This window comes from Lepidochelys kempii, chromosome 11 (assembly GCF_965140285.1).
Source record: "Lepidochelys kempii isolate rLepKem1 chromosome 11, rLepKem1.hap1, whole genome shotgun sequence".
NCBI lineage: Eukaryota > Metazoa > Chordata > Testudines > Cheloniidae > Lepidochelys > Lepidochelys kempii.
The window spans coordinates 71,744,236-71,768,561 of NC_136390.1; the positions used below are offsets into that span (position 1 = coordinate 71,744,236).

The 24,326-nt window shown below is 43.9% G+C and overlaps 1 protein-coding gene across 1 annotated transcript in view; it reads left to right on the forward strand.

Moving 5' to 3' along the window:
- Positions 1-24,326, forward strand: part of TRPM8 (transient receptor potential cation channel subfamily M member 8) — a 128,152-nt gene that overhangs the window by 15,358 nt on the left and 88,468 nt on the right. Inside the window, exons 2-3 of the mRNA XM_073304777.2 lie at positions 9,884-10,008; positions 12,913-12,986. Coding sequence (XP_073160878.1) covers positions 9,910-10,008; positions 12,913-12,986 — 173 coding nt within the window. The 5' untranslated portion in view covers positions 9,884-9,909. The remainder of the gene's footprint in view (positions 1-9,883; positions 10,009-12,912; positions 12,987-24,326) is intronic.

The following is a 24,326-nucleotide window of genomic DNA, read 5'->3' on the forward strand; positions in this document are numbered from 1 at the left end:
TGCAAATTCAACACCATTAATTTGGGCTTGAATAGGGACTGGGAGTGGCTGGCTCACTACAAAAGCAACTTTCCCTCTCCTGGAATTGACACCTCCTCATCAATTATTGGGAGTGGACTATATCCACCCTGATCAAATTGGCCCTGTCAACACTGGTTCTCCACTTGTGAGGTAACTCCCTTTTCTTCATGTGTCAGTATATAATGCCTGCATATGTAATTTTCATTCCGTGCATCTGAAAAAGTGTTTTTTTTACCCATGAAAGCTTATGCCCAAATAAATCTGTTTGTCTTTAAGATACCACCAGACTTCTTGCTGTTTTCACGGTAAGAGTGTTGTAGTGATCCAGGAGTTCACATTAATTACTGGCTTGGTGAAATCTAATTATAGAACACACCACCAGTTTGGAGCGTCTGACCTGTTTTTGACAGTCTGCCCTGAGGTCAGCACTCATGGTTGTGAGCCAGACAGTGGGACAGCCTCCCAGTTGCAGTGTAGACACACCTTAGTGTGTCTGTGCCTCACATCCCCACCTGTAAAATGGGGGTAACTAATGCTTCATTACCTCACCAGGTGGCTGTGAGGTTATATATAGTCAACACTGTGAGGTGCTCCGATAATACAGTAGTGAGGACCAGAGATTGCAAGAAAACTACACTACATGGTCGTTGGCTTTAACAGGGGCTGGCAGCACACTGCACTGGTGTTGCAGATCACCTGAAAGTAAAATTGTGTTAAATCAAACACTTGTCTTGTACCTGAGACACTCCAAACAATATTGCCTCAGATATGTACTTTTATTGCTCCCAGTGTTGTAGTGGCATATCTACTTCTGTATAACAGTGCTACAACACATACCTCTGCTTCCTGCAACATTTACATCCACTTCAGTGCTGTATAATTTCCCGGGATACAAGGCCGAGAAGGTTAAAACTCCAGCTGTTTGTCTGTAGCTATTTTCAGGGATTCCACATAATGCGATCCCTATAAATACAGTTTCTTCTAGCGAGGTGGTTAGTTGAGCCTTCAAAAATCAGTGCAGTTACATTCATTTCAGTGGAATAGTCTGAGATGTTTTGAGACAGAAAAGTCTTGCAGTTAAAAAAAAAAAAGCTGTGAAATGTGGAATAAATTCTCTTTTGAGATCTCAATCCTTGGCAATAAAATTTCAGTGTCATTCTCATCAGGGTTCTTATCAGATTTATCCTAAAAATAAAATCTTTGTGTTATCAACATAAAGATATTAGTTAACACAGATTATTGGTTTTCATAATGAGCATTTCTGTTTTGTGGCTTTCTAATAGTGCTGATAATTGTAGAAATTAAATTGCCTACTACCAATGTACGGTAGAAATTGATAGCCATACTGTGAAGTGGAAACCAGTATTATTTCAACAGAGTTTATAAATATCCTGCTGCAATTATTCATTTCTTGCTCATTATCAATCACTGACTAATCTTGCTCTTGATTTCTGTGTCCTGACCTTTTCATCCACCGACCATCCCCCTTAAAAGGGAGTATGACACACATGAAAATAGGTGGGGCTTTGAATGCTGAAATATATCAAACCCTTCCTGTTGAAAAGTAATGTATACAACAAGATTGCTGGGACAAACATTCACGAGATTTTGGCTGAGCAGTCTACACTGGTATGTCATTTGGGGTTGATTTTCAACAAATGCCTTTTGAAGTCCAAAGAAGAGATGGCAGTGGTTCAGGAAATGTACTTAGTAACTAATGTACTTTGTAACATTTTTCTTTTCTGTTTGTAAGCTTTGCTTTTTCAGCTAAGTGGCATGATTAGACTGATGCAAATTGGCATTAGAAGCATACATTGAACTGTGAGAAACATTTTTGTGCATTAAAGTTTTCCTTGTTTAAGTTGGGACCAAGTACAGCTCAGTTTAGAAAATAGTTTGAAATGCTGGGGTGATGTATTGGAGACTTTTTAAAAATACCATTTTAAATGTAATTACCATTTCTAGTTACTTCATTTAGCTCCAGGTACAAAGATTTCACTGGAATGTACTTATTGCTGGAACTGCTACGGAATTCACAGTAACATTCTTATGGTTAAGATGATTATTCTGTTGTTTAGCTGGTGGTATAATACCTTTCAAACTTGCTGGTTAAGAAGGCTAAACTGTAATGGAATAGCCCATGCTATAAAAAGCTAGTGTTTTTCCATAAACATATTGCAATACACTCTATAAAAAAAAAGAAGGAAACATATTGATTTAGCCAGTTGGACAGTTCTCATAGACTGAAATTCTGTATTTCATACTATTCTATATAATTTAAATGTGCGCAATACCTTTATTTCTAACCAAAACATGATTATGCGTATTGAGCACTTTATATGAACTATCCATAATTAGTTAGCTGCTACATTTTTCTCACAAGCTCTCTAACAGTGATAGAAATCAGACCTCTTTGAAACCTAAATTAAAGGTGGGGCACAGGATTTGCACTGATTCTGTGTCCTCTCAGACTTTGTTTAGTTCTGCTGTAGCACAGCAAATCTTTTAAATTATTTACAAAGACAGCGAGAGAATTGAAATCCTTTCGAGTGTTGAATGAATAATTGAAGCTTTCATTTCCATTTAACTTCTTTTTTTAAATGCAGTTATGTCCACGGTCACTTCTCTGGGTGTTAGATTTATTGGCTGCGTTTTATAATGTTGGGTTGCTTAATAAATTTATCGCATAAATACAGATGAAAATGCATTTCTCCCTGTGGAGTTTTTACCTTGAAATGTAGCTTTAAAGGAAGCTTTACCCTGAGGGGAAATTCTTGAAAGTTAAAAGCATTTGCTTTACAGGGTTGTGAGTTGGAAGTTAGTGGGCCAAATACTATCAGTTTTACTCAAATAAAAGTTCAGCCCTGGTGTAATTATATGCTGATCACATAGACTTTGGTAGTCAAGATTTTTGGAAAAACTTGCCCCAAATAGTTATTTTGCCATGTCTTTTATATAGTTCTTATGTGCTATGAAATTTTATCAGATTAAAAAAAAGATTTTGGCATATGGGTACCTCCCATCTAATTAATGATGGCTAATCTACCAGAAGAACCAGCCTGAAAAGCAGGACCTAAAGAGTTGTGGTAGCCTCCTTTTTCTTCTGCTTTTGTATTTTTGGATTGAATTTTGATGTAGTCTAGGCGTCCGGTTTGGGTTCCCTGTTCTACCACCATAAATACAGAGTCGTTACTGCAATAGAGTTACTTTGGATTTTAAACTAGGAGCAGATTTTGGCCTTTGTAGTTCGTGTCTGTGGCTGGAAAGAGATTATCTCACTGGGACAGAACACCCATAAATGTGAAGGATCTGTGTGAAATGTGTGTGACCCATAGCCATGTGAAGAGGTTTGTGTACATTATGTGCAAAAAAATACATTAAACCAGCATTCAGGTTGCATAGTCAAGCACTCATAAATTAGGAAATGTCAGCATTCATCAACTGTGCAACTGTAATTTGGCCCCCACGCGCATATGCACTAATTACATGATAGCATAATATTTTTTCCACAGGACCCGTTCCGCATTCAGTGCACAGGATGGCTAGTGCTTCCTGAATTGGTAGCTATTAAATATTTCTTTTTATCCTCATCTTTCAGTGTGTTGGCCTCTTGCCTTATTGACTCTGCATCACCAAACCCTCCACTGAATCCAGAATTATTTAATTTCCTCCTTGGCGTTTCCACGGCACTCGTCACTGTAATAATCGAGTGCTTAACAAAGCCCCTCTGAGATAGAGAGGTATCACCATTTTATCGATACTGAGGCACAGAGAAATGAGACAGCATTGTCTAGATCATCTGCTATTTTGGGTGTCTGATTTGAGAAGCCTAGAACCTGTTTTTCAGAGTATTTAGCATTTTATAGCACTTCATATTTCAGTCTACAGGTCCCATTAAATCTGTTGCTGTTATGAGTGCTCAGTAATTTGTGCAAATCTCACCTCTGGGTGTCAAATTGGGCATCTATAGAATAAGGATCCCACAATTAGTGGTCACCTGTGAAAATGTTTGATTTAAGAGGGAGGGATAGAATCCAGTTCTCTAAGGTGGCTTTCAGCTGCCTTAACCAAGCACCCTTCCTTTCTCTTCCTGCAGCACCCTGCCTCGTTCACAACATATTTTCTAGCGTCTGCAGTAAATGAGACAGGAGTCCTTCAGGCAAGTCTCCTTCATTGCACAGCCCTGGTACATCCCATACACAGGAGGAGGCCAGGGTTCTACAAGCAATAGACTCATTCCCTACATCACCCCAGCTCATCCCCAGAGCAGATCCATCCAGTGCACGGAATAAGACAAGGGGCTTGTGGGAAAGTATATGATCATGCAAGTAAGACTAATATAATGCGTGCACACATGGGCAGACTGAAGGTTACATAGACAACCTTAATTCTAGCAAAAACAACGAGGAGTACTTGTGGCACCTTACAGATTAACAAATTTATTTGGGCATAAGCTTTTGTGGACTAAAACCCCTTCATCAGATGCATGGAGTGGAAAATACAGTAGGAAGATATATATACATATTACATGAAAAGATGGAGGTTGCCTTACCAATTCTAATGAGACAATTCAATTAAAGTGGGCTATTATCAGCAGAAGAAAAAATCACTTTTGTGGTGGTAATCATTGTGGCCCGTTTCAAACAGTTGACAAGAAGGTGTGAGTAACAGTAGGGGGAAAAATTAGCATGGGAAAATTGGGTTTCAGTTTGTGTAATGACCCATCCACTCCCAGTCTTTATTCAGGCCTAATTTGATGGTGTCCAGTTTGCAAATTAATTCCAGTTCTGCAGTGTCTCGTTGGAGTCTGTTTTTGAAGTTTTGTTGTTGAAGAATTGCCACTTTTAAGTCTGTTATTGAGTGTCCAGGGAGGTTGAAGTGTTCTGCGACTGGTTTTTGAATGTTCGCAAAAAGAAAAGGAGTACTTGTGGCACCTTAGCGACTAACCAATTTATTTGAGCATAAGCTTTCGTGACTTAGTCTCTAAGGTGCCACAAGTCCTCCTTTTCTTTTTGTGAATATAGACTAACATGGCTGTTACTCTGAAACCTTTTTGAATGTTATAATTCTTGACGTCTGATTTGTGTCCATTTATTCTTTTGCATAGAGGCTGTCTGGTTTAGCCAATGTACACGGCAGAGGGGCATTGCTGGCACATGATGGCAAATATCACATTGGTAGATGTGCAGGTGAATGAGCCCCTGATCGTGTGGCTGATGTGGTTAGGTCCTATGATGGTGTCCCTTGAATAGATATGTGAACAGAGTTGTCAGTGAGGTTTGTTTCAGGGATACGTTCCTGGGTTAGTGTTTTTGTTGTGTGGTGTGTAGTTGCTAGTGAGTATTTGCTTCAGGTTGGGGGGCTGTCTGTAAGCGTGGACTGGACTGCCTCCCAAGGTCTGTCAGAGTGAGGGATCGTTTTCCAGGATAAGTTGTAGATCCTTGATGTTGCGCTGGCGAGGTTTTAGTTGGGGGCTGTAGGTGATGGCTAGTGGCATTCTGTTATTTTCTTTGTTGGGCCTGTCCTGTAGTAGGTGACTTCTGGGTACTCTTCTGCCTCTGTCAGTCAGTTTCTTCACTTCCCCAGGTGGGTATTGTAGTTTTAAGAACCCTTGATAGAGATCCTGTAGGTGTTTGTTTCTGTCTGAGGGATTGGAGCAAATGTAGTTGTATCTTAGAGCTTGACTGTAGACAGTGGATCGTGTGATTCTAGCATTTCCAAACTTCCAAGTGTTTGTCTCTTCAAACTGAACATTCGTTTGCAGTAGATGCTTGTATGTAATTTCCTAGATTTAAAAAAACAAAGATTTAAAAAAACAAAAAATTGCACCCTGTGGAACTATGCAGACCCCCACATAGGTCATCAGCATCCCTGCAACATTTAGAGGTACTGTTCAACCCCCAGCACAATCTTATATCAGTTGAGCTAACCGAGTAATCAATAGCATTAGCTGGTTGTTACCCTGTGTTTGGATCCGCCATTAGAGGTTAGTGACACACTTTGCCAGGGAGTTTCACAGCTGTTCGCTAGACAGTGGAGCAATGTTGAGACTTGGGATTTGTTGGTTCTATACGGGTTCTGCAAGGGAGTGGTTTCCAGTGGTTATAGACTCTTCTGCCCCCAGGTACCCCCACATCTGCTGTCAGCTCCCTGCTTAGCTCCTCCTGAGCATCAACACTGACAGCATTGAGAACACAGCCTCCCTGATCTCAGTTCCTGTGTTTGGTGCCACAGTGGCCTTTGGCAGCCAGGAGGAGAAACAATCATAGGTTAACTTCAACCCTGATTGCGTCCTGTATCCCTCGGCAGGAATGTGTCCAGTACAGAAGGAATCTGCAGAGAATTTAGTTGCCAAACTCGAACAAGCATCCACTGAATAGGTGTGAACTGTTACTTTCATGGGGATAGCAAAAGACATATTCCGAATACCAGAGCAACCTCCACCGAATGTCAACCCCCTGTTCCAAAGTATGGAGATGATAGGGCTTCTCCGTGAAAAGATTGTGTGGATGCACTTTTAAACGTGGGCACTCTTTGCTCCATGGCACACTTCCGTCCATTGAATAAAATGCACCTGACACCTGTGGTGGCTCCCACTGAAGTTTTGCCATTATCTTCACCATTTTGATTGGCAATGTCCAGACCCACAGTGAGAAGCAGGATACTGCAGGAAGATCTTGGTTGGCTCGAGAGAATCTTCGTGGGAAACAAAAGCAGTTCTGTCACTGAGCCACCCTACAATTGCACTTCAGTGGAGATTTTGTGCTGTTTGCAACTAAGTGTTTTTTCTTTTTCTATTTGGGTGGGGATAGGAGAGGATGTGAATGGCAATGAAAGAATCCTTGAGAATGTGGCTTCATTGCAGCTGGGCTGTCAGGGATGTGGAGGGTTCTCCAGTGGCCCTGGTTCTGGAGGGTGAATCGCTTGATGTTTCTGCAGAGGTGAGAGAGTGGAGGAGGAAAATACCATCATCCTGAAGCCCTTATGGAAAAATATGTAGGAAACTTGGTCTCTGGTTATGCATGAGGAGTTGATGCTTGAGCCACAATTTGGACCAGAGTGACTTCCATAAAGAAGAGGCAGGGGGGAACGTTTGCTGCCTGTAATGTACACATGTAAGGTCTGAAAGTGGCAGGTTGTCAGACATGGAGTATCCTGGTTTTGTCATCTGACAGAATGCAGATTCCATGTGCTAGTGTTACTTAAAGGTAACTTGAAATTATTTTTTTAAAATTGGATTTGTCCCCTTTTTTTTGCTTCATATAGTTTTCCGTGCTTTTGATTTTACCCTAGAAATAACCGGAATGGGAAGTAAGGTCTTTCTTGCTCCTGTAGGATGACTTTCTTAGGTCTCCAGATATGTGGTGTGAGCTCACAGCTTCTGTGAAAGCATGGGGTGAGGGTATTCTCTCAAGCATTCATTAGTTACATAGGCGTTAACCAAGCAGCTTTAAACAATCTGATTTAAAATCTCATTGCATCTTAATTGTTCAGCTTTCACTCTTGAGTTGTCATATTTCCTATTTTAAAAGAAAAGGCGGAAAACACCCTTGTTCTTGACATTTTAATCCAGCCTTCCTTATACATCATGAAGTGCCTAACCTGACTTTGTCTCAAGTCCTCCCCCCTTCTGCAGGTCATCTTTGAAGTATTCCTACTCTATGACACATGCCGAAAGTGAGGCCACTCAATTTGCTACCACCAGTGCACCGTAATCCAACTGGCAAAAACTCTGCCATACTCAAATGTTGCTGGAATACTTCTACTGTTGCTAAGGGAATGCTCACTAGAATCCCTTTCCAGCAGTTCTTGAAATGACAAAAGTCTCTGGGCGGCAAAATGACTTCAAGACTGAAGGAGTGTTATATTTGGGGACAGCTTTAAGAATCCATTAACTCAGTAATGTTGAATTGTAATGGAACACCTATGGAGCACATGGGACAGGGAGACGAGTAATTATACAGAGTTTATTTCTTAAAATCAGTGCTGCTACAGAGCATATGAAGTGTATTCGCAATGATGGGACACAACGGTGTCGTTACTTTTGATAATAACTAGTGAGAGGGTTGATGGAAAATTTCTGGGAACTGAGATTACTTGAAAGACATCTAATGGCAAGAGATGTAACTCTTTTGGGATGACAATAAGGAATGCATGTTACAGATGCAGGGCCAGATTCTGATCTTGGTTGCACTGGTGAAGTTATGGAGTGAAAGTCTGGATTTCCACCAATGTGACTGGGATCAGAATCTGTCCCACAGTGAAGAATGATATTAAATATTTGAGTGGAACAGTTTTCTAGCCTAGGAACACACATTAAATATTTGCTAAACATTCATTAGAGAAGTGTAATATAAATAATACCTGATGGTATGTCTCTTGAGCTAGCTTGTTTTATCGCCTTCTGGGGTTGCTTGGATCATGTGCTGAAATGGTATTTCCAGGCAATCTTACTGCATTCATTGCTGTTTTTTCTCTCCAAACTCATGAATAAATCACTCGCCAGTTTTCAGTCACCAGAAGTCATGTGCCTTATCACACAGAAATGAGTATTTATTATTTACTATATAGAGGTGCTAAGTGACACCGTGGTTCTCTCCACACACAGAGGAGTCTGTGGTCCCTGCCCCGAACATCTTACACTCTAAATAGTCCCAGGATGGAAAAGGGAAGTAATATTGGCCTCATTTTATGGATGGGGACTGAGGAGCAGAAAGATAGAGGCACTTAAGGTCACACTTGAAATTTGCGTCTGAACTGGGAATTGAACTAGATCTCCTGAGCTCCAACCCAGTGCCTTAACTACAAGACTAGTTCCCTTTTAGAAGGGAGAAATAGCTTGTTTCATTGCAAGGTGCTAGGTGCCTTGGAAATAGCTTAGATACTTGCAACTAAAATTTATATTAGTGTTTTTATTTTCTGAGCTTCTGAATCTGGTTCAAATATGCTCACTGCCATTGGGACCAAGTTCTTATTCCTGAAAGTGGCTTAGTGAAGTCATAGTTAAAGCTCTGTTCTGGGGAACCTGGAGTACATACCCATCCATCCATTTCAACTTTCTCAATCCAGCAGTGTGCCCCTATGCCTTGATTCTAACTTCAAAGCCGCTTGCTATTGCAGTTCAAGGTCCTTCTGACCAGATTGTGAATTATGCTTAGACGTGGCATATTAATACAATAATTTTTATAATGAAGAGAGACTAGAATGAAACCATTAAATATCTTTTCACTATAGAGATCAGAGAAGATTGTCAGAAACCCAGGTGAGGAAGGATATTCTTGTTAAATAGCTGGAGTAGGATTGAAGAGATCTGATTTCAGTTTCTGCCTCCATGTACTTCCTCTGTGATGTTGAGCAAACTCTTTGATCTCTCTGTGCCTTAGAGTACTTTCTGTAGGAATAATTCCTTTTGTCTGGTTAGACAGAACACTCTTTGGTGCAGCAACTGTTCTTTTTCTGTTTGTACATACGGTGCCTAGTGACACAACAAGGCTTTAATCTCTGATGGGACCCCTAGACACCACAGTATGTGAATTACTACAGGACTGTACAAGATGCTGAAATTTCAGCATCTCTACATCTATACATTTTGGAATATATTACACACTTCCTTTGCCGAAAGGTGTTAAGTCAGTCCTGGGAGGAAAACCTATTTCTTTCATACTCCGGCATGAGGGATTTTTGAGGTTTTAGATATTGCATTTCACATTCGAAAAACCAACTAGAATAACAAATCCACTAATACAGGATTTGAATGGAACCCAAAGCACCAGGTGTAATCGCAATTTTTTTTGGTCTACTTTGGGGCGGGGGAAAGGCTAACACTAATGTTGATCCCCAAAATCCTTCTCTTCCCCCACAGGCTGGTGGTGACTACTTTAAGTTTGCATGGGAACCATGAGAAACAGACGAAATGGCACTTTGGAAGGTTCAAAAGTTCTTTACTCCAGTATATCTCGCAGCACAGATGTGTCGTACAATGACAGTGTAAGTAACTGGTGCAATGCATTTCCATGGTAAGTGCGTGGATGTAGTCTCACTTGGAACTCTGCCACAGTGACAATTATGAATTAGTCTCATACACAAGGAGGAAGATGTATAATGGTCTTGCAGCACTTTTTCCTTAAAGAAAAATACTATTTTATTCTGTAGCCAATGGCCTCTAAAGCTACTGTAAGATGTAGTAGATAGGTCAGTGTCACAGAATGCTAGAACATTTTTTTGAAGGACTTTATCACAGTTCTGGACCTTCCCTGAGCAGCAATAGAATACTGCCAAATTGTGTGGGTAGGTTTCCATTATGGACAAAGTTAAATTAGAATGAGTCATGGTCTAATTTACCACGTGAAACTAGATGTCCAGAAATGAGAATTTAAAGCACTACATCCTCCCCCTCCTCCGCACATCCTGGATTCCAGGGATTTTTCCTTCATGCCAATCAAGACTCATTGGCTCTGACCCTCTGCTGCCTTGCACTTTGTGGAGTTACCAGATCAGAGTAGCTGTAAAAAATCCTTGCAAGGTGATGGAGCCTGGATGCTGTGAGTGGCTGCAGATGGGCTCCTAACTAGTGTGAGGTTGGGGGTCTCCCATAAATTATTTTTCATACTGCCAAAATGATGAATTATTAATGTAAAATCATATTAGCTTTGTGCTTTGGTGAATAGTATCATCTCTGAAAGGGCAGTATACTTTGAAGTATAAGTATTAGATCTCCCATATATTTCAGATGTCCTTTAGGTTCCTATGCTGGGAGCATATAAAACCAAGAGAATGAACTTGTCTCATAAAATGGGCAGGCGTCTGAAATGGAACAGTGCAAAAGAAGTAACTTTCAAGATGGGCCCATCTATTTCAGTTGGATCCAAGTCTGGATTCAGAACACCCCAAATTGAAACATGTTCAGGTCCAGGGTTTTGGTCTGGCTCATAGGCAGGGGGCAGCTGCAAAATGTGACATGGGGTCTGTGTTTGGATTCTGTCCCACCTCCTTCTCTCATAGTCTAGGGATGTTCAGGACTGGGTGGGTTTGGTTTAGGCCCACTTTTGAATAAACACTTGAAGTTTAATGCAAAGTCGATTTTCATACATATGGTTCTCTTGGTTTGAAATGCACGTCAGACTTGAGGTCTTTCCAAGTGCTTAGCAATGGAAATTTTTATTTCCAGTAGAATTTTTATCCAGGCTTCTTTCCTGGTCTAGATTAAACTCCCCAGTTAGCAGCAGCTGCACAACAAGGCCCCAAACGGGCTGTGCCTTTAAGAACTCTCGTATGGTTAAAGGAGAATTCCACTGTACTGAAAAGATTCAGATGGCCATAGAACTAGTCGCAAAAGGGAGTAAACTGCTATGGGCTGCAGGCCTTGTGTGTGGGGCCATGTGCACCAAGGAAAGAAACTGTACTTCAGAGGGACGTGACTCCCTTCCTCTTGTTCCAGGTGGGGAGTAACTTTGCTACTCGTCCATAATGGTAGCAACCTACTACATCCCTCATCCTGGCTGACGTGTGGGCGTGGGCCATTTTCTGCCAGTTCTGCCAACTCTCTGCACACTTGCTCATGGGGTTAGTAGCAGGTATATGGCCAGGGGAGGCTGTGCAGCAGCATATGAGGCAGGGGTGCAATCAGTCTCTCCTTCCACGTCTGGAGCCAGCACAGTCCACGCCACGTTCTAGCCCTAAACAAATAAGAGTAAATAAAAGACAAATAAAAGCATTTCATGATCAGATAGGAAGCTCCCACTTTGTTAGTCTCTGGAGGCAAATTAGGTGCAAAAGAATTAACATCTCCATAGAAACAGCTGCATATCAGACAGCTTCCAATCATTCTAAGGCAAGGTATATTGTAGTGTTAAACACTTGGTGTGTTTAATTTAGCAGAGTTTAATTATTAAATTAGAATTGGAAGTTACCTTAAAACACTCTGGAGTCTCTGAATTCCACTGGGGTTTGACTCGAGAGACTTAATCACCTACTGGGGCATGCTGGGTTATATTAAAATAGCAAGTGGAGCTGGCATCGCTTTTGGTAGGGGCTAAGGGGAAAAAGGGTTTGTTTGGAATATTGGTGATACGATTTTCAACACCATTTAGCAGGTATGGTTACCTGTGATCCCATAACATTTCTAAAGGTGTTAAACCAGGTCTACATTAGGTGCTGAGTGGTGTTCAAAATTGTGGTGGAAGTGGGGGCTACTTTGTAACTTCTGGATATTGACCTAGTTATTGGGATGTTTGTTGTATGAACATGCTGGGTTAAACCAATAGAGCTCTTATAGAGCAAAGAGGAAGATGAAGCCATGTTTCTAAATGTGAGCCTGTGTAACCCACACACCTCCTGGGTGTGGCGTTCTGTCCCATCTAGTGGCACAGAGACCACTTAGAGAGCAATTAATGAATCTGCTCTATAGCCGTAGCTAACAGCCAGTTAGCTATTAGCTCATGCGGTAGAGGCTCATGCACTAAGCTCCAGAGGTCCCCAGTTTAATCCCACCCGATGACGACCGGAGTCTGTCGGCATTACACCTGTCCCCAACATGCGCTTGAGGGACAATGCAAGAACTGTTTGCTTTGGTGCTCATCATGTTGTTAAAAACACCTTTTTCCTGATCTAAACAAGGCCTACTAGGACATGCTGATAGTTATTCATTAATTTTTTTTTAAAGTTCCTGTTTTAGTATTTCAATTGTAGTTAAAGGATTTAGCTATCGCATGCCGTGCTCCTGAACAGCTGCGTCCACACAGGCCCTGATGCTGCGTTGCGAACAAATGAATTACAGTGAATCACTGCAGTTTTCCTTTAAATGCCAGTGTAAGGCACCTGTACTACCTTTAAAGCGTTTGCAGTGCTGGGAGTCACTGAGATAAAACTTTCCCCTTTAATCTTCCCCCAAAGGATTTGGTCACCTTCATTCAAGAACATTTTAAGAAGAGAGAATGTGTCTTCTTCACGAGAGATGCCAAGTCAATGTAAGTGTAACCCTTCTGCCCGTCAGAGTTGGCAGCAACAAGGGCCGGGTTCAATATCTAGGGGATCCATTCCAATAACACAATGCAAACTGGCTCGAATCCCCACCCAGTGACCTGGGACAAATATATACTAGCCCTGCTGGGCGCCTCCAAGAGGCAATACTTCCCCTCTCGCAAGCACATAGTCTGAGTGTAGCAAAAAGCCTTTTAATAACAGAGAGAAACAATGTGGCATTATGTTGGGGAAACACCACCAACAGGATTCATAACACAACCCATGAGCAAAAAACCCACCCCAAGCAAATTGGGGCATGCCCTTTCCCTTTGGTTCTTGAGTTCTGCAACCCCCAATCACCCAAAATCCCAAAAGTCCAGTGACCCAAAAGTCTCTGTCCCTGGTCAGGGCAGCCCCAGAGTTCGAAAGTTTATCTGCAGAGCTTTACCTCCCAACCTGGGTGGAGATGGGGAGGGGGAAGAGAGAGGTAAGGGGCACCTTACATGATCTGAAGCTGACCGCCCCACAGCTCCATAGGCCTTCACTCCGCTCTGCCAGCCGCCCCATGAACTGCTTCGCTCGGCTCCGCTCTGCATCCCACAAGCGGCTCCTGCCGTCCTATGAACTGTTCCACCAGCCTGTCCACAAGGCGCTCCAGCCCTCCCGCAAACTGCTCCACACTATATCTTCAGGCTCCCCCACTACTTAACACAATGCTCAGCGATGTCAGCTCTTAGTCAGTTCAGCTTGTAGTAGGGGAGCCTCAGTGCTGGTGCCCCATTAGCCCAAAGTGAGCTCAGCAGCCTGTAACTAGACTCCTAATGGAATCAAAATTAGCTCTGATATTCCACAGTGGAGAGAGGAGGACGTGCAATTAGCATATAAGACCTTCACCAAGGGGCACATGCCACCAAGTATTAATACTTATCCCCAGCCTCTCTCCATTCACAGAGTTTTGGAACCCATGACCCTTGCCTAGTGAGTGCTACTTAGTTGATGGTGAGTCCCTCCATCATAACAAAAGGCCACGTACAGTTCCAAGCACAGTTCCCATAATCAGGGTAATAACAATTTATTCTTCGTGCCCCAATAACAGGGACACTGGGGATCCCACAGCAGCCAAAGTGACCATTTGGGCAGCTATGGCCTCATTCTAGGCGGGGTGGGTGTGCCTATGCAAATGAGATCGGCCCCTGAAGTTCTTTTCCACAACTTGCCACACCTCACCACCAGATGTCAGGGTGGAGCTCATCCTGACACTGCTTACATCCTCCCCCCAGCCAAGAATTTGTCGTCTCGACAAATCACACTCCCTTTATACCAACTCATTGGTTTCCTCCAAAGGGCCTCAGGAAGCCCACTTTAGCTTCCACAAGCCTGTGTGCTAAATGTATTGGCTCCTCACTAGTCACCCCAGGTGCATCATAAGTTAACCGTTTTACTGGTCTTATCACCCTGTCTCGTCTATTGAGAATCTCTGTTGCTGAGGTAGGGGGAACATCCTCTTGAGTGACGGAAGGAGAGGCTTCCTTTGAGGGTCTCTTGGCTACTGGCGTAGGCCCCTGCACTCCTAGTTCTAACGCTAGAGGGTCCAAGGTGCCCAGGACATCCTCTACCTGTCTGTCCCCATTGTCCAATAATCTGTGTGTGTCATCACACGGGGGTCTCATCAGCGGCACAGAGGTGTCAGAAATGGGCCTAAATAATTCCGCCATGGGGTTTAGGGCGGAAGAGGGAAAACTCTTGTTTGGTTCAGCTGATCGAGACTGAAATCTTGTCTCCATCCCAGGATACACCAGGGTTGTGTCATCCTCCTCAGACTCATTCTCAAATGTGCAGAATAGGGGTAAGTTAGCTGCACGGGGCCCGCTGTCTGTGTTGGATGGCAACTTTGGTCTAGCACTTCTGTTCTGCCCAGCTGCCTGTCGTGGCCCATCTCATAAGGGGTGCTTACCAGTTCTCCCACAGAGAGCAAAAGGTTTCTATGCACTGTCTTTATTTGCCCTGGACCGTCTTCAGGTTTGATCTTGCAGACCGGCAGATCTCCCAGCTTTTCCATCACCAGGTAAGGTATTACCTTCCGTCTGTCAGCTATCTTGTGTTTGCCAGCAATACCCAAATTTCGCAGCAGAACTCTGTCCCGTGGCTGGAGCTCCTGCGAACGAACTCTAGCATCATATCGATGTTTGTTGCGGTCTGCGTTCTTCCGAGCCACAGCGGTAGCGAAGTGATAAGCATCCCGCAGCTTTTCTCTTAGTCGGGATACATATTGCTGATGAGTTTCATAGCTATCTCCATCCTCTGATACACTAAAGCACAAGTCTATGGGTAATCTTGGTTCTCGCCCAAACATCAAGAGATATGGGGTGACTCCCGTAGCATCGTTCTTTGTGGCATTGTAAGCATGCACCAGAAATGCGACATGCTGGCTCCAGGTTGCCTTCTGCTCTGGTCGCAAAGTTCCCAACATATCTAATAGGGTTCGGTTGAACCTCTCTGGCTGAGGATCACCTTGGGGGTGATAAGGCGTTGTCCTAGACTTTTTAATTCCTGCTATCTTCAGCACCTCCTTCAGAAGGTGACTCTCAAAATCCCGCCCCTGATCAGAGTGTATCCGAGCTGGGAATCCATAGACTGAGAAATATTTGTCCCACAATACTTGAGCGACGGTGGTGTCCCTCTGATCACGTGTGGGATATGCCTGTGCATACCGTGTAAAAGGGTCAGTCACTACTAGAATGTTCCCAACATTCCTCTTGTCTACCTCTACAGACAAGAAATCAATGCATACCAATTCCAAAGGTTTGTTGCTGGTGATGTTCTTGAGATATGCAGCCCTCGTGGGCAGAGTTTTCCTTTGAACACATCAAGCGCAAGTCTCACATTTCCTGCGAACATCTTCAGCCATTCGGGGCCAATAGAACCTACTACGAATAAGTTCCAGGGTCCTCTCCATCCCTAAATGCCCAAAGTAATCATGCAGGGCCCTCATGGCCAGGGCTCTGTACTTTTTTGGCAGTACTGGTTGTGCTCGTTGTTTTTTGTAAAGGGTCGGTGGTCATTTGATGTAGCACTCCCTGAATCAGTTTTAGTTTGGTCCATTCTCTCAATAGTAGTTTACCCTCTGGGTTAGGTGGAACAACCGCAGCTGGGCTTCGCCCCTCCCTTTTGGCAAGTAGTGTATCACGAATGTCAATATCTTGCCACTGGGCTTCTTGCCAGTCAGCTGCATTGAGCATGGGCAAAGGAGATTGGTCCAATGCAATATCGTTCACTGAAGCAGAAGGCATGCATTCAGGGGGCAGGCCCAAAGCTTCTGCAACACATCCCTGAAGGCTCTCACGGGCCTCTGGCTCTCGGCGACTCACACTGCAAATAGCTCTCACTCCATCTGTGGGTATCACAGCAACTTCTGGAGCCTGCGGACGCCTGGGCAATGCATCTGCATCTACATTGATTCTCCCTGATCGGTACTGAATGCTGAACTCATAGCTAGCCAAGGCGGCCACCCATCTCTGCCCTGTAGCATCCAGCTTAGCACTTGTTAACACATAAATCAGTGGATTGTTGTCTGTCCACACCTGGAACTGAGCATCATACAAGTAGTCTCGAAATTTCTCAGTGATGGCCCATTTCAGGGCCAAGAATTCCAGCTTGTGGGTGGGATAGTGAGTTTCACTATCAGACAATCCTAGGCTGGCAAAGGCTATAGGTTTACGTTTGCCTTCCACTTCCTGGTATACGACTGCTCCCAGACCCTCCAAACTGGCATCAGTATGCAGGATAAATGGTTTGCTTGGGTCAGCAAAAACTAGGACTGGAGCATGAGTTAGGCAAGTTATGATTTCTCGAAAAGCCCTTTCACATCTCTCATCCCACCGTGGCCCAAATGGTTCAAAGGGGCCATAGTGTCTCTGCACAGGAGGCTTTGGGGACCTCTCCTTATTCTTGGTCTTAGATTTGTTCTTGCTGGACTGATGTCCCCTGGTAAGATCGTTCAGAGGCTTTACAATCATAGCATAGTTTTTCACAAATCTGCGGTAGTAGCCACTAAATCCAAGAAAGGTCTTGAGTTCTCTGTAGTTACTTGGATGTGGCCATGTAGTGAGTGCTTCTATTTTATCAGGATCAGTACTCACACCCTCTTGGGACACGATGTGACCCACATACTTCACTGAGGTTCTGCAGAACTGGCATTTGTCAATTGAAAGCTTCAGACCATAATCCTCCAAACTATCAAGCACTTTAAGAAGTCTTTCTCCATGGTCCTCTAAGGTTCTTCCAAACACAATCAGGTCATCCAAATAAACTAACACTTGCAGTAAATTCACGTCTCCCACAACTTTCTCCATGAGACGTTGAAAGGTGGCAGGTGCTCCAGAAATCCCTTGGGGCATGCGTTCGAACTGATAAAACCCTAATGGGCAGATGAAGGCTGTCTTCTCCTTATCTTCTTCTCCCAGAGGGATCTGGTAGTATCCACTTCAAAGAACCACTGGCTTCCCAGCAAACAGTCTAAGGCATCTTGCACTCGAGGCATAGTGTACTGGTCAACCACAGTACAGCTGTTTAGGGTGCGGTAGTCAATACACATCCGGATTTTCCCATTCTTTTTATGGACTACCACAATGGGTGAGGCGTACGAACTGCAGGACTCTGTAATGATGCCATTCGCAGCCAGCTCCTGAAGATGATGTCGCACATCTTCCATCTCAGAGAGAGCAATCTTCCTAGATCTCTCCTTGAAAGGTCGAGAGTCATGTAGTCTGATATTGTGCTCTACTCCTTTTGCACATCCCACATCCCCCTCATGCAGTGAGAACACCTTGGATCTTTCACAAAGATTCTTCATCAGGCGATCTTTCCAGTCCTCGGACACTGGTGAATCTCCAAAGTCAAACTTTGCTGGGTCTATTGTCGGAACTTAGTTTCACACTGGGGTTTTACAATCGACTCAGGCTCAAAGAGGTCTGCTATCTTTTGTCCTTGCTTCACAACAACATCACGACTCGTTTCATTAGCAATCAGTATAGTCACCCTTTCCTGGGCTTCAGCAGGTAGGGTTATGACTCCTTCAGGGAGCTCTCCTCCCATCGGCTGCTCTATCATTGCTAACGTCCGTTTACTGCCTTTCAGCCAGGTACTCATGACAAGCACTTCTTGCTCTGTCCTTGCAGGGACTACTAAGGGGGTCATGCCCGCGTACTTCAGTGCCCCAAGCGGTAGCTCAGATGTGTCCCTTTTAGTGCTCTCAATTTTTCTATAGGCTTCAGCACAAAGCGTATGGATCATCAGGGTATTCAGGTACTGGTCCCCGGCCCGCCTTCTGCAGTAATCTGCGAGTAACTTGAAGAGACTGGAGTTGGTCCCTATCAGCACAGACACATCAGAAGTCCCTTTAGGGTCAGGGTATATTAAAGCAGCTGTGTCTACCTCTTCTCTTAACCCAGCAACCTCCTCTGGGAATTCCAGGTGCACTATGGCATACCCTTGGTAGGGGTACTCATCCATGCTGAGACCACACAGGCCAAGGCCAGTCAATGGCTGTATAGGCAGGTGCCTAAGCATCTGTTGGTAGAATGACTGAAATATAATAGTCACTTGAGATCCAGTGTCAAGCACTGCTTTACACTCCACCCCTTCAATCCTCACCGTGACCTCTGCTCGAGGCCCTATCAGTCCTGCGGGGATCCCAGCTGGACAGTCTTTTCTGGGAGAATCTTCAAATCCTGCAGACCTGGGGGGTCCCCGTCCCCAGACCCTCTGGCAGCTACCGGATCTCTCCCAACTGATCCTCAGCTTTCCATACACTAAGGAGGGGTTTTCTTCATTACAGCACTTTGCAGCACTGTGTCCATCCTGACCACATCAGTAACAGAAGAACTGACCCTTCCCCCTTTGCCTGGGTGGGATGGTTGCTCTAAGTGCGGGCTTCTCAATCGCCACAGTTTGAGGCTTCTTATTCCTGGAAGTCTTAACTCGGTCAACGGTACTTTGCAGCTCAGCTATCCATTCCGTCAGGACCTGCATTTGTTGGTCAAGTTCCTCTCTGGTGCTCACCATCAGTACACTGGCCGTTTGCAGTGGTGTTGTGCTGGCTGGATCCAATGTTTGGGCTTCCCAAAATTCACTGGAGCCTGCCTTTCTTCCTCCTCTCTGACCTCTTTTATCAGCTGGGAGTAACTTGGGGGATGTTCCTGTCGTTCTCTTAGCTGGAGATGAAGTAGAATCGGATTCTGATACTGAGTTCCTCTTACAATTTGAGCCAGTCTAGTCCGATCCATCTGCTCAGCCGTCACTGCTCCCCTCATGAAAGCTCTTTTGGCTTTTCCTTGGAAGGGAGGATGCCCTTCTTACACAAAATGTCATTCCACTCTATCTGCATTAGGGTCCTGCATTTTGTCCCCGAAACTGCAGCAGCAGAGGCGCCTCCCTGGGGCCAGCCACAGGGCAAGTTCCCCCGCCTACACTCAGCGCCCACATGCTGCTCCTCTGTCCTGCGAGTCCCCGGGAGCAGGAAACTGTGTAAGGCGGCGGGAGCGGCGGCTTCCGGGGTAGCATGATCTGAAGCTGACCGCCCCACAGCTCCATAGGCCTTCACTCTGCTCCGCCAGCCGCCCCACGAACTGCTTCGCTCGGCTCCACTCTGCAGCCCACAAGCAGCTCCTGCCGTCCTATGAACTGCTCCACCAGCCTGTCCACAAGGCACTCCAGCCCTCCCGCAAACTGCTCCACACTATCTCTTCAGGCTCCCCCACTACTTAACACAACGCTCAGTGATGTCAGCTCTTAGGTGAATTCAGCTTGTAGTAGGGGAGCCTCAGTGCTGGTGCACCCTTAGCCCAAAGTGAGCTCAGCAGCCTGTAACTAGACTCCTAATGGAATCAAAATTAGCTCTGATATTCCACAGTGGAGAGAGGAGGAAATGCAATTAGCATGTAAGGCCCTCACCAAGGGGCACATGCCACCAAGTATTAATATTTATCCCCAGCCTCTTTCAATTCACAGAGTTTTGGAACCCATGACCCTTGCCTAGCGAGTGCTACTTAGTTGATGGTGAGTCCCTCCATCATAACAAAAGGCCAAGTACAGTTCCAAGCACAGTTCCCATAATCAGGGTAATAACAATTTATTCTTCGTGCCCCAATAACAGAGACACTGGGGATCCCACAGCAGCCAAAGTGACGATTTGGGCAGCTATGGCCTCATTCTAGGTGGGGTGGGTGTGCCTATGCAAATGAGATCAGCCCCTGAAGTTCTTTTCCACAACTTGCCACACCTCACCACCAGATGTCAGGGTGGAGCTCATCCTGACACTGCTTACATCAGCAAATACTCTGAGCTTTGCTTTTTACGGGAGCGGGAGGTAGTGCTGGTTGAGAGCAACGTAATGAAGTAACAGTCAATGCCAGTGTTAAGGTTTTGGGGAACTGTCAGTGCACTTCTTCCTTGCGCACCCTCGTCTTCTAAGTCTCACTTTTGCCTTCCACAAATGCCTTCAATCTTTTTCTTTTCTCCCCTTCTCTAGTCCTCCTCCCTGTGTTCTGGTCATGGTCCGGGGGAGGCCTGATACAGCTCTGGTTATGCTTAAGAGGTTGGAATAGCAGATTTTACTCCACCCTCCAACACTCTGGCTGGGAAGAGAGAGCAGGCCTCCAGTCTAGTCTACTCTGGGAAGTGAGTCTGATAAATGCACTCAAAGAGTAAGCCACACAATCCCACTTTAAAGTTGGGATGGTCATGCAAATGGGGGGCGCACCCTGCCAGCAGGCATCTTCCCTCCCCATCAGCAGATTCCATGGCTCCCAAATGCCAGTTTTGCATACAACTAGCTGGATAGCATAGACATGGGGACAGAAGTGCTCATGGCTAGCACAGAAGCTTCTCCTTGGTATTCCGAATTTAAACTGATGCAACAAGTATGAAGAAACAGGGATCAAGGGACAAGGCATATCCAGAGCCCTAATGATTGGCTGGGTGTTGCTGAATGTCCCAACATCAAGTGCATGGGAAATAATACATTCAGTTGTCATGTTGTCTGGGTCAGATGTACCATTATTTTACTGGCAAGCATCCCACTGAAGTGAATGGGGTCTAGTGGGATTGATGTGAGGTGGCATATTATTTTTATTATTATTTGTATTACCATAGCACTGTGCTGGGTGCTGTATAAATCCAGAACAAAAAGACGGTCCTTGCCTCAAAGAGCTGACACTCAAAGTCTAAAACAAGAGACAACAGATGGATACAGACAGAAAGGGGAGTACAAGGAAACGCTGAGACAGTATTGGTCAGTATGATAGGCAGTGGTCTCAGCACACCTGTGGCCTAGCTGTTCTAAAGTTTTTGTAGGTATCACAGAAATGGAGAGTTTAAGAGGGTTTTGAAGGCGGATAATGAGATAGCTTTGTGGGTGTTGATGCTTGGGAGGAGCTCCCCAAGAGGGGCAGCATGGGGGAAAGCATGAAGGTGCTTGTTTGAAAACTCAACAAGCAGGTGGTGAAGGCTGGTATCATGGGCCAATCAGAGATGGTGGTCAACATCTCGATAGTGGATGAGAGATAAGAGAGAGGGTGGGGATGGGCCTTGAAAGTGAGGGTGAGCTACTGTTCAATGTGATAGTGAAGAGGGAGCCAGTGGAGGGATGCAAAGAGAGGGGTGATATGGTCAAAGCGACAGGCTAGGAAAATGATCTTGGCAGCAGGATTCTGAATGGATATGAATGGGGCAAGACTGCATTTGTCAAGGCCAAAGAGAAGATGGTTGCAGTAATTGAGACATGAGCTGAAAAGAGCCTCAATAAAAGAATCTTTCATCCCCAGTAGCATTCGGGCACTCTTTACACTGTATGTTTAGAGGGAACTAAGTTACTAGAGAAATTCAACAACTCTCAGGAATTTCATAGGTTCCAAGACCAGAAGGGACTATTATGATGATCTAGTCTGGCATCCTGTATAACACAGGCCAGAGAATTTCCCAAAATAATTCCTAGAGCACATCATGTAGAAAAACATCTAATCTTGATTTAAAGATTGTCAGTGAGAGAGAATCCACCATGACCCCTGGTAAATTTGTTCCAATGGTTAATCACTCTCATTGTTAAAAATGTACACCTTGTTTCCAGTCTGAATTTGTCTATCTTCATCTTCCAGCCATTAGATTGTGTTATACTGTTCTCTGTTAGATTGAAGAGCCCATTATCAAATATTTGTTCCTCAAGTAGATACTTATAGACTGTAATCAAGTTACCCCTTAAACCTTCTTTTTTTGTTAAGTGCTAAATAGATTGAACTCCTTGCATCTGTCACTAAAAGGCATGTTTTCGAATCCTTTAATCACTCTCATGGCTCTTCTCTGAACCTTCTTCAATTTATCAACCTCCTTTTTGAATTGTGGACACCAGAACTGGGTACAGCATTACAGCAGCGAGGTCACCAGTACTAAATACAGAGTTAAAATAACCTCTCTGCTCCTACTAGTGATTCCTCTGTTTAAGCATCTGAGATTCTTATTAGCCCTTTGGGCCACAGTGTTGTGTTGGGAGCTCGTGTTCAGCAGATTTTCCATCATGTTCCACCTCAAATCTTTTTCAGAGTCACTGCTTGTCAGGGTAGAGTCCCCTATCCTCTAAATGTGGCCTATGTTCTTTGTTCTGAGATGTTTACATTTATATTTAGCCATATTAAAATACACCATTGTTTGCTTGTGTCCAGTTCGCCAAGCAATCCAGATTACTCTGTCAGTGACCTGTCACCATCATTATCTACCACTCTCTGAATTTTAGTGTCATTTGCCAACTTCATAAGTGATGATTTTATGTTCTCTTCTAGGTCATTGATAAAAACGTTAAATAGCATAGGGCCAAGAATCGATCTCTGTAGGACCCCACAAGAAACACACCCATAGGATCATGATTCCCCATTTACAATTACATTTTCAGACCTATCAGTAAGGCTGCTTTTAACCCATGTAATTGGTGCCATATGAATTCTATATCATTTTAACTTTTTAATCAAAATGTCATGCGGTAGCAAGTCAAGTGCCTGACAGAAGTCTAAGTATATCACATCAACTTTATTACCTTTATCAACTACACTTGTAATCACATGAAAAAGGATATCGAATTAGTTTGACAGGATCTATTTTGCATAAACCCATGTTGATTGATTGGTGTTACCATCCTTTAATTGATTATTAATCTAATCCTGCATCAGCTGCTCTACTATCTTGCCTGGAATCAATGTCAAACTGAGAGGCCTATAATTACCTGGCCATCCCATTTACACTAGTTAAATATTGCCACAACATTAGCTTTCTTTCAGTCTTCTGAAACTTCCCTGGTATTCCAAGGCTAATTGAAAATCAATCTTAACAGTCTAGCAAGCTCATCAGCCAACTCTTTTAAAACTCTTGGGTGCAAGGTATCCAGACCTACTGATTTTAAAATGTCAGACGTTAGTAGGGTGACCAGATAGCAAGTGTGAAAAATTGGGATGGGAGTTGGGGGTGATAGGTGCCTATGTAAGACAAAGCCCCAAATATCGGGACTATCCCTATAAAATCAGGACATCTGGTCACCCTAGACTTTAGGAGTTTCTGCTTAACCTCCTCCTGAGATACTAGTGGAATGGAAAGAGTGTTATCATCACCCTCATCATGATATGACTCCATCATCTGTTTTTTCCTCTCAAACACAGACTTGAACACGTCTGCCTTTGCTGCATTTGTAATGATAATTCGGTTATTTCCATCTAGTAATGGATCAAAACTACTCTCAGGAAACTTCTTGTTCCTAATATACTTTAAAATCTCCTTTTTATTGTCCTTTACTGTGCTGGCCATAGAATTCTCCTTGTGTCCCTTTGGTTCCCTTTTTCTACAATTGCTAGCTTCTGATTTATATTCATTACTATTAATTTATCCTTTCTTCCATATGTTACATTTTTATAGCTGCCTTTATTTTCCCTCTATACCAGGTAGTTTTTTTTAACCAATATGGCTGCCTTCCTTGGTTATGGCTTTTCGGGCATCTAGTAAAGTGTTCTTAATCAATTCCCACCTATCATTCACATTCTTCTGATTACATTTTTCCTCCCAGCTGAGCTGGCTTATAATTGTTTTCAGCTTGGTGAAAGTGGTACCTCAGCTACAGTTGATTTGTTTAGCTCTGTGATCAATTCCTCTTTATCTGTCAAAGCAACATCTAATATAGAATTCTGCCATGGTGGTTGCAATACTTTTTGAGTTAGGTAGTTGTCACTTCTAATATTTAGAAATTGCAAGGATATTTTAATACCGGCAACACGAGATCTACAGCGTATTGAATTGAAGCCCCCATGATAACA